The 10,529-nt window shown below is 44.2% G+C and overlaps 1 gene segment (V, D, J or C); it reads left to right on the forward strand.

Moving 5' to 3' along the window:
* The first annotated feature begins 3,103 nt into the window (after positions 1 to 3,103).
* On the forward strand, positions 3,104 to 4,041 carry LOC126958599 (immunoglobulin heavy variable 7-4-1-like). The segment is given in 2 exon segments: positions 3,104 to 3,603; positions 3,688 to 4,041. Coding segments are annotated over 2 exon segments (378 nt in total).
* Positions 4,042 to 10,529: the final 6,488 nt, after the last annotated feature.

The following is a 10,529-nucleotide window of genomic DNA, read 5'->3' on the forward strand; positions in this document are numbered from 1 at the left end:
AGAAAGAAATTTATTCCAATGACCCCAGCATGTTCAGCTAAATATGAGTTGCTTTAGTAGACAGAATTACAAAGGGAAGGGTGAAGGACTTTATAGAAGGAAATAACATAGGATAAATGAAAATAAATCTACACAAATCTATCAAAAGACAGATGCCAGAGCGGATCAGATGCAGCGACTTCATTACTCCGGGAACCTACCAGCGACACTTGGCATTCCTCTAAGGCAGGTCTAGTGGTGATGAACTTCTCCACTTTTTGCTTTGGGGGACACTTCTCAAACATCTTGCATTACTGAAGAAAAGCTTTAATTCATGTAACATTTTTAGTTGGCAGTGTTTTGGCTTTGTTTTTATTTTCAGCAACTTGAATACAATCCTGAACATCATGAAATTTCGGTGAACAACAGACCTCACACGATGAAGTTCTCATTAGATTATAATACTGTATTTTCCCTGCATTTATTCCATTATAGATGTGTTCATGTGTGTAAATACCCACCATGGTGATTCAGCTGCCCAGTGTTCAGTACGGTAACATGCCGTACAGATTGGTTACCTAGGAGCACTATGCTTTCCCACACAGCCTGGGTGTAGCAGAGTATTTCATGTGGGTTTGTGTAAGCACGCTCTATGATCATTGCACACTGACAACATTGCCTAAGGACACATTGCTCAGATGTATTCCTACCGTCTTTTTGCTGTTGTTGTTGTTTGAGATGGAATCTCACTCTGTCACCCAGGCTGGAGTGCAGTGGCACAATCTCAGCTCACTGCAACCTCTGCCTCCCAGGTTCAAGGGATTCTCCTGCCTCAGCCTCCCAAGTAGCTGGGATTACAGGCATGTGCAACCACGCCCAGCTAATTTTTTTCCCCTAGTTTTAGTAGAGACATGCTTTCACCATGTTGCCCAGGCTGGTCTTGAACTCCTGCCCTCAGGTGATCCACCCAGGTGACTAAAAAAATTGGAAACCCCTGGCTCCTGCATCCTCTAGACGTACTCCACACCCTCTCGTTACACACAAACTAATTTACTTCTCTTTCCCGAGTGGTATTTGCCAAGGCTCATCTCCTCCACTTGGACACTTTGGTATATCCACGTGTGTCCATTCTGGTTCAGCCACGGACACAGAACCGGGAAGACATGGATTTTCTAGAGGGAGCTGGCTTGGGGAATCAATGGTTGGAGTAGAAAGCACCTTTGTCCATGTGTCACAGGCCTGAGGGCCGTGGGCAGGAGGTCAGGAAGAGAGGATTACCAGACGGCTGGGGAAACCAGGATGAACAAAGCCACTTTCCTTCCTGGTGAGGAGGGGCATGTGGAAGCCTGGTGTCCCTGTAGGGAAGAACCACACTCACCTGCCCACTGCTACCGGCCAATGAGGTGACCTGCAGAGCAGCAGCTCCTGAGTCACTGAGAGTGACTTCCTCCTCCACCAAACCCTCTAGGATCTGTGCTTCCAGGAGTGTGAACCCCAAGTTTCCAATGGGTTCACTTAACTAGTGTCTGTGCTCAGCCCCATCCCCAGGCTCCTGCTCTGGTGGTGTGCACAGTGTCACCACCGTGGTGACAGTGACAGCCGGTGCCTGCACTTTCCAGGCCAACAAGTTTGAAAGAAGCAAGTCACAGGGCCAGCCTGGATATGGGGGAATCACAAATTTCCTTCTTGGGGGAAGTGCTGGGAAGCAGCCTTGAGTCCTCCTCAGCTCACGTGCAGCTGCTGGTGCTCATCCCAGTGAGGGGACACATGAGCCCTCCCCACGCCCAGGATGGAGCTGTTTCAATCACACCAGGATGAGAATGTATCTTCTCTATGGGGGCTTTTGAAGCACAGCTCTCTTGCTCCTGAGATTTGAGATTTATAAAGACAAACCCCACAGAGTGGACCTGCACAAATAAGACAGGACAGGATCTCCAGGAGAGACACCCCACATGAGAAGGGACAGGCAGGTCCCATCACTGACACTGGTCCTCAGAAACCCTGAGCAGCTACTCACCTTCCCAGGTCCCCTGTTCCTGATCAGTGCTTGTATCTGCTCCTGAGAAGGTCCCCATCAACAGTCCCCAGGGTTCTGCCTCCTTCCTTGATGTGCCTCTGGGAGTGGGGCTGGCTGGGCTGTGGGTCTGCTGTGACTCTCCCCACAGGTCAGCGGCTCAGTGTGGGCTGCCCCGACTTGGTGGGGCTGGGCTGTGTCTGACCCTCCCAGAAGAAGCCTGGATGCTTCTCAGAGGCATTTGCAGGATCCCAGGTCCTGGAGAACAGGGAAGCCACAGTGTGTGCTGGGCCCCATCTCCAGGTGTAAGGTGTTTGCTGTTGCTCTGCTTGACAAGGGCATATCCCCAGGCCTAGGGGCACTGTGGGTTCACAACCAATGTGCTGGACACAGGGAGAAAGTCAGGTTTCCCTCCCATTACTGTGGGGACTCTAGTCACTCTGTGTGTGTGTGTGTGTGTGTGTGTGTGTGTGTGTGTGTGTGTGTGTGTGTAGATTAGGAGTTGTGGAGTGGGCTCTGAGCCCCAGGATTTTGTAGGTTTAGAAATTATCTGATGAGATGTTCATCCGAATGAACTGAAAAGAGATTAGGTGTTCTCCCAAAGCCCCTGGGAGCTCCTGGACTCACTATGAGTGTGGACTGATCCAGTGATTCCAGAGCTCCAGAGAAGGGGCTCCCTGGTGGTTTCATAGAATCCTTGCTTGGGGTCTTTCTGCAGAGTTCACTGGCTTTCCTACTGCCAATTTACTGTTGTCAGAGATGGTGTCAGCAGTACATGGTGTCACGTGTCACTAAAGGAGCATTCTGAGCCAGAGCACACCCTCTTCACACTGGGGGGAAATGCTCTAGGAGTCCAGACAGAAGCCTCTCTGCAGTGCAAGGGCTGGGCTGCAGGAGATGCTCAAAGCTCACCCAGTACAGGCTCCAGCCCCAGAGCAGGTGCACAGGAGGCGGGGGAGGGATTTCTCTCAAGATGTTTCCTTATTTTAAAAATCTAAAATAAGCATTTGACAAAGACTGCTGAACATTCTATAAATATCCTGTTCCATTGCAAGCATTTATCAAATTCGATGTTGTAATGAAAACCACTTTTACACTGGAGATTTCTAACCATTCTGGATATCTCAGTAGTATGCAGCTGGAGGTTAAGGAAACTTTTCTTTTATATAAATAAGTGCAACTTTTGGAGAAACACAGTCATCCCCCGAATAATACATTCATGTATTAAAGCCTAGAAATACTTATATTACCTTGGAGCCATTCAAATGTGGGTTCCCAGTGAGGTACTGTTCTAGGGAAAATTGTTCTCCAGTGGGAGAAGCTCTGTCAACATAGACCTTAGGGATATGGCAGGGCTCACATGGCCTCTAAGGGATTACAGCTTGAACCCTTAGCAACCTCCATGTGTTACCTCTCTGCTCTTTCTCATGCATTGTCAGGTATGAAATAGGATCACCCATGAATATGCAAATAACTGAGGCAAATATAGCTATCTTTGTGCCCTGAGAGCATCACCCAACAACCACACCCCTCCACAGAAGCCCCTAGATCACAGCTCCTCGCCATGGACTGGACCTGGAGGATCCTCTTCTTGGTGGCAGCAGCAACAGGTAAGGGACTCCCCAGTCCCCGGGCTGAGGGAGAAACCAGGACAGTCAACTGAAGCTTCACACACTCCCATTTCCTCTCCACAGGTGCCCACTCCCAGGTGCAGCTGGTGCAGTCTGGGGCTGAGGTGAAGCAGCCGGGGGCCTCAGTGAAGGTCTCCTGCAAGGCTTCTGGATACACCTTCACTAGCTATGGTATGAATTGGGTGCGACAGGCCCATGGACAACGGCTTGAGTGGATGGGAGGGATCAGCACCGACACTGGGAACCCAACATATGCCCAGGGCTTCAAAGAACGATTTACCTTCTCCATGGACACCTCTATCAGCACGGCATATCTGCAGATCAGCAGCCTAAAGGCTGAGGACACGGCCGTGTATTACTGTGCGAGACACACAGTGTGGAAACCCACATCCTGAGAGTGTCAGAAACCCTGAGGGAGGAGGCAGCTGTGCTGAGCTGAGGCAGTGACAGGGACAACGTGGCTGCACCCTTTGTTGATGTAGGGTTATAAACATACATATATATGCACCCAACACTGGAGCACCCAGATATAGCAAGCAAATATTATTAGAGTTAAACAGAGAGAGACCCAATACAGTAATAGCTGAAGACTTTAACACCCCACCCTCAGCATTGGACAGATCTTCCAGACAGAAAATAAACAGTGAAATCTTGGCCTAAATCTACATGACAGACCAAATGGACTTAATGGATATTGACAGAACACTTCATCCAATGGCTGTAGGGTACACAGTCTTTTCCTAAGCATATGGATCAGTCTTAAGGATAGACCATACACTAGACCAGAAAATTAGTCATTTTTTAATTGAAAATATATCAAGTACCTTCTCTGATCAAAATGGAAGAAAGCTAAAATAAGAGGAATTTTGAAAACTATACAGACACATGGAAATTAAACAACATGCTCCCTAATTAAACAATTTGCTCCCAAATTTAACGATATGCTCAAAAATGGGTTAATAAAGACATCAACATTTTTTTTAATTTATTGAAAGAAAGCAAAGCATATAAAAACCTACGAAATACAGTGAAAGTAGTACTAAGAGGGAAGTTTATAGCTGTAAGTGTTTACATTAAAAATGTAGACAACCATAAAATAAACACCCTAGGAATGTCTCTTAAAAAACAGAGAAGCAAGAGCAAATCAAACCCAAACATAGTAAAATAAAAAAGTAAAGAGCAAAACGTTAATATATAAAATTGAAATAAAGAAAACAATACAAAAGATGGATCAAATGAAAAGTTGTTTTTTAAAAAGATGAAAGACATCTACAAACCTGTAACCAGACTAAGAAAACAAAGAAAGAAGACCAAAGTAAACAAAATCATAAAGAAAAATGGAAATATTACAACCAATAGTGCAGAAAATCAAAGGATCATTAGAGGCTACTAGGAGCAACTAAATGCCAATAAATCAAAATATCTGGAAGAAATAGATGAATTTAGAGATACATACAACCTTGACTGAACCAGGAAGAAATTGAAAACCTGAACAGATCAGTAACACGTAGTGAGAGTGAAGCCGTAATAAAAGGTCTCCCAGCAAATAAAACACTCGGGACTTGATGATGTCATCGCTCAATTATGACAAACATTTAAAGAAGAGATAATACCTCATCTCACTCAAAATATTGTAAAGTATTGTAATAATGAAGATGTAATTGAAAGTATGTCAGCTTTTGATTAATGAAGTCACATGGTGATAATGTTTGTATCCTTGAGAAAGCAGACCCTGTGTTGTAAGTTTTAGCAGTTGTACGTTTGGCAAATAAAGTTCATGTGTTTTTGAATGTTATGCGACTTTTGTTTAGGAATTCTAACCTCAGTTAAGAGACGAGGCTGGCCAGGGGTCAGCTGCCAGTAGTCAGGTTTTGTACTTAAGGATGCAACATATGATTCAGTTTTACTTAAAACTTTCCAGAAGATTTTTGGCAGTAAGGACAGTGCAGCATTTGAGTAACACTAAGGAACTAAACACGTTATTTTGTAATTGCTCCTGTGAGGTATGCACATTGCTCACTTAATATTGAAATTCAAATGTCACAGGTGGGAAAATCAGAATAAAGCAAATTTTATGAACTGTCATGGCTGTAGTTTTTGTCAAGCAAGTAATTCATGTCAGCAAGAAAATAAACACAACAATAAAACATCTTCAGATCCAGGGGGAGGCTGACCTCTGCCCTCTCTATTATAAGTACAAGTTGGTATCACATCCAAATTATTTTTCAGGCTCCAGGGCATAAAATGCTTTTGGACAGTGAAGCTAACAGCTCTCCCCTCAGGAGTGGCTGAAGTATGTGGGGGAATGCAGGCTTGTGTTCATGAAGAAGATTATATTTTTGTGTCTTCTCCTGTGCCTGGAGATAGCTCCACAGGGTGAGTGACTCAGATGTCAGACATGGGTCTATAAGTCAAGTGAAAAGAACAGGTTCAGTCCAAAACTCAGCATATTCTTAGAGGCACCCATCGCCCCATCACATGGGTGAGAAATTTTTGAAACAAGTGAAGTATGAGTTCACAGTAAGTGATGCAGTTATCGTATTTCCGTGAACTTTCATTAACAAGGTAAGGGCTTCTATAGATCACTCATGCACAAATATACAAATGTGTTTTTGCATTTGCGAGTGTCTAGAGAAAAGGAATCTTTTAAGCAAACTTCTTCAGGTTACAGAGATGAGTTTAAGTTGGAGATTCACAGGAGTGTGTCTTTGAGTGAATACTGGCCTATTAATTAACTAGGTCAAAATTTCCTCTTTGGAGTAGCCTTCCAATTGTGTAGATTTCTGAGTTGTGAAACATAAACCCAAGGGCTGACTTACTGGAATTTGACTGCTGTGTTGATAAAATTTCTGAGATGGTTTCTTCCAATGATTTAAGAATAGTTTTCCTGTGTCTTTACTCCAGGTAATGAATTTTCACAAGGTATCGGGACACCATGTTTCAGGTGCTTTAGTTAAAGAGACTGACTTCTTGGAGGCAGGCCTCTTTCTTCTAACAAGGAGCTCACTTCTTCTGAAAAGCATTCAGTCTGTGACTCTATTGCCACGAATCATGAAGCTTTTACACTCCAATGCACTAAACATTATGCCCTTCGATTAAATATCCATTGGCATTGACATGAATTGGCCACTCTTGGATATGTGTCCTATGTTATGAGCCCAACATGTCAGTGGACTGAGAATCCTCTATTAGCTGCCTCTGTGTGGGGCACTGAGCAGATTGACAATCCTCAGAGTCATCCATGGAGAGTCCTGAGGTTTATGGGGTTCTTGGAGACATTCTGGTGAGTTGAAAGGAGAAACAGGATTATGGGCTGCCAGCCATTTCAACAACAATGGGAGTCATTACCATCTAAGTGTAAAGTCTACATCATTCAGAATACCCTCCATGACACGCTGACAGGAAGAAATCCAACCTCACAATGGCTCCATGACAACTCTTTAGTATACGTGGTAGTGAGGCTTTTTCAGGGAAGAAATGTCCACTCCAGTGTGTCCCTGATGCTGCTCTCAGCTAAAGTAAACAGTGGACTGGACCCAAGATTCTCTGAGATCAATGTTAAGATTACTGCTGCTCCAATATTTTTAAACAGGCATGTGGCAATTTAGATGAGCCCGGCTGTGTGGTTGGTTATATGTAAATCTGAACTAAATAAAGAGGAAGGGCATGTCTGAACTAGTGTGAGGGTGAGAGATCTCATAGACCCCACACTCTTGTTTTTATTTCCTCCAGGAACCTTCAGGTGTTTTGGGTGAAAATCGACATAGATCTTTTCTTGGATAAGTCATCAAAATTCCTAATCTTTGAGAAATACACAAAGAAATTTTTCCAGATAGACAATCCAGGGGAAAGACGTATCTAGAACATTATCTATGTGGGGTAAGGTAGTCCATCTCCATTACAGACCCCTCCCAGCAGCTTTCCTTTATCATGAAACTGGATAAAATTAGCCAATAGAGAAATAATCCTATAATGTTGTAGCCAGAAAAGGGAAAGCATCAGTTCCATTTCTGGACACTCTGGGTATAGGTCACAGCCCAGAGAAAAAAAGACGACAGAATTATTAAGATTCAGTTGTAAGAACATATAATACTTCCAGGATGCACACTTTGTTTTCTCACCAGGATAGCTAATCTGGGTTAAAGAGGAAAGTGTGACAATGCACAGACTCTATCTGGGGAGGAGAACATAGGGAAACTGAAAGTCAATGGCAGAGACTATGACAAGGACAGTAAGGAAATCTGAAGCCTCTGACATAAATTTTTTGAAGATAAGGTCTTGGCAAATCCATTGACCTCAGATTCTTTTATCATAGGGAATTTTCAGGGTTCCTAGCAGAGAAAAAAATGCATGCACTTGGCCAGGCACGGTGGCTCACACCTGTAATCCCAGGATTTTAGGAGGCCAAGGCAGGTGGATCACGAGGTCAGGAGATTGAGACCTTCCTTGCTAACATGGTAAAACCCCATCTCTACTAAAAACACACACACACACACACACACACACACACAAATTAGCTGGGCGTGGTGGCGGGCGCCTGTAGTCCCAGCTACTCAGGAGGCTGAGGTAGGAGAATGGCGCGAACCCGGGAGGCAGAGCTTGCAGTGAGCAGAGATTGGGCCACCGCATTCCAGCCTGGGCGACAGAGCAAGACTCCGTCTCAAACACAAAAAACAAACAACACAAAAAGCAAAACAAAACGAAAAACAAACAACAACAAAAATGCATGCACTTCCCAAGTCTCCACTTGTGTTTGCCTTAGATCTCTAAGACAAAATAATAATAATAATAATAATAATAATAATAATAATAATAAGCCTAAGCCTACTGTCAGTGTAGGAGGCACTTTTTATAGGCTAGAAACTAGGAAGAAAGAAAAATGTGTGTTACTGGAAGAGTAGATACAAAGTCGGTTTTATTCTGAGTGTATTTGAACCTGCAGGTATTCTTAGATGTCACATTCGACTGCAAGAGCTCAAGGAAGAAATAAGGCACTCCCAAAATCCTACAAGTTTTTGTATTCATTGCGTGTCCACTGATTCAGGAAATGTGAAGCTTCAGAGAAGGGGCTCCCTTCTGTGTCACAGAATCTTTGCTTTGCGTCTCCCTGTAGAGTTAAATTGGTTTAATAAGGCTCTTCAATTCTTAAAAGACATGGTGTCAGCAGTACATTGTGACACTGAAGGAGTGTTCTAAACCAGGACACAGCTACTTCATGCTGAGCTAGAGACTGTGCGGGGAAATGCCTGTGGGCTACAACAGAAACCTCATTGCAAGGCAAGGGCTTGGCTGGAGGGGGGCACTCGGGAGCCACCAAGCACAAGTTCCAGCCCTAGAGCAGGTGCACGGGAGGCTGGGGAGGAGGTTTTCTCTCAGGGCCTGGGTCTTCCTTTGTCAGGAAAAAAACAACCTAAATTAACTGTTCAAGAAGTCGCTGATGTGCCTTTAAATATCCTAGTACATCCAAACCATTCATATAACTTAAGGCAATAAGAACTATTTTTTCAAGTGGATTTATAGGACTATAATATCTTAATAGTGAGAATATGAAGGATGGGCATGTTTTTACTAATTCAATGGGTACCAATTCGTTGAAGAAACTATATTCCTATGAGTAAGAAATTCAGATTTCATTGTTAAGTAATGTTGCCTACATTGTGTGAGTGACAGGGCAGTGATGGAGCTGAGGGTGTGGCAGGTTCACAACCTAGTGAGTCAAAAATCAATATGTAAAGACAGGGATCCATGGATATGAACTGGAAGTATGGAAATACTTTACAAAACTCTAATAAATGGAGTTGAAAAGTAACCCAAAATTATTCAAAACACAAATTCATTGACAGTTATTTTGGGATTAGAGAGTTCATAAAGAACTCCAAACTCCTGTTACATCTTCTGATTCCCATTGTTCCTGAGATTAGAAAATCAGCTCTAATTATGCATCACAGGGCAAATCCGTAAAACAAGTGTTTCTATTGAAGACCCTGGGGGATCAGGACATCAGACAGGTGCTGGAGACACTGTCTCAGGAGCGCCCAGTAGATCTCAGAGGGACCTGCTGGACACTCACATGGGACATCAGCGTCACTTTCTTAGTCACCAATGAGCTGTGCTGGTACCTGACAGGTCCAGGATAGGGCCAAGGCACACGCCCAGTGTCATAGACTGTGATGGTCCCCAAAATAATGCAGCTGGCCTCTATACTAATCAAATGTAGGTTCACAGTGAGGAGCCTGTTCTGAGGGGGCTGATTCTTCAGTGAAAGGACCTCTGCCCTCAAATGTTGGTAAACAGAGCGGGGCATGTATTTCATTAAGCAGGATTAAGGCTTAGACCATCAGTGTCTGACTCTTGTAAGGCTCATGCATCATTTATTTTCCCTTTCTTATCATGGATCAGGCTTTGAGCTATGAAATGCTCTCTCATGAATATGCAAATAACCTGATACACTGAGGTAAATATGGATATGTCTGTGCCCTGAGCACATCATCTGACAGCCACATGCCTCTTCTAGAGAATCCCCTGAGAGCTCAGCTCCTCACCATGGACTGGACCTGGAGGATCATCTTGGTGGCAGCAGCCACAGGTAAGGGGCTCCCAAGTCCCAGTGATGAGAAGGGGATTGAGTCCAGTTCTGAAAGATCTCATCCACTACTGTATCCTCCCCACAGGTGCCCACTCTCAGGCCCAGCTGGTGCAGTCTGGGGCTGAGGTGAAGAAGCCTCTGTCCTCAGTGAAGATATCCTTCAAGGCTTCTGGATACACCTTCACCTACAACTTTATACATTGGGTGTGACAGGCCCCTGGACAAGGACTTGAGTGGATGGGATGGATGAACACTGGCAATGGTAACACAAAATATGCACAGAAGTTCCAGGGCAGAGTCACCATAACCAGGGACATGT

The sequence above is a fragment of the Macaca thibetana genome, chromosome 7 (assembly GCF_024542745.1).
Source record: "Macaca thibetana thibetana isolate TM-01 chromosome 7, ASM2454274v1, whole genome shotgun sequence".
Lineage (NCBI taxonomy): Eukaryota > Metazoa > Chordata > Mammalia > Primates > Cercopithecidae > Macaca > Macaca thibetana.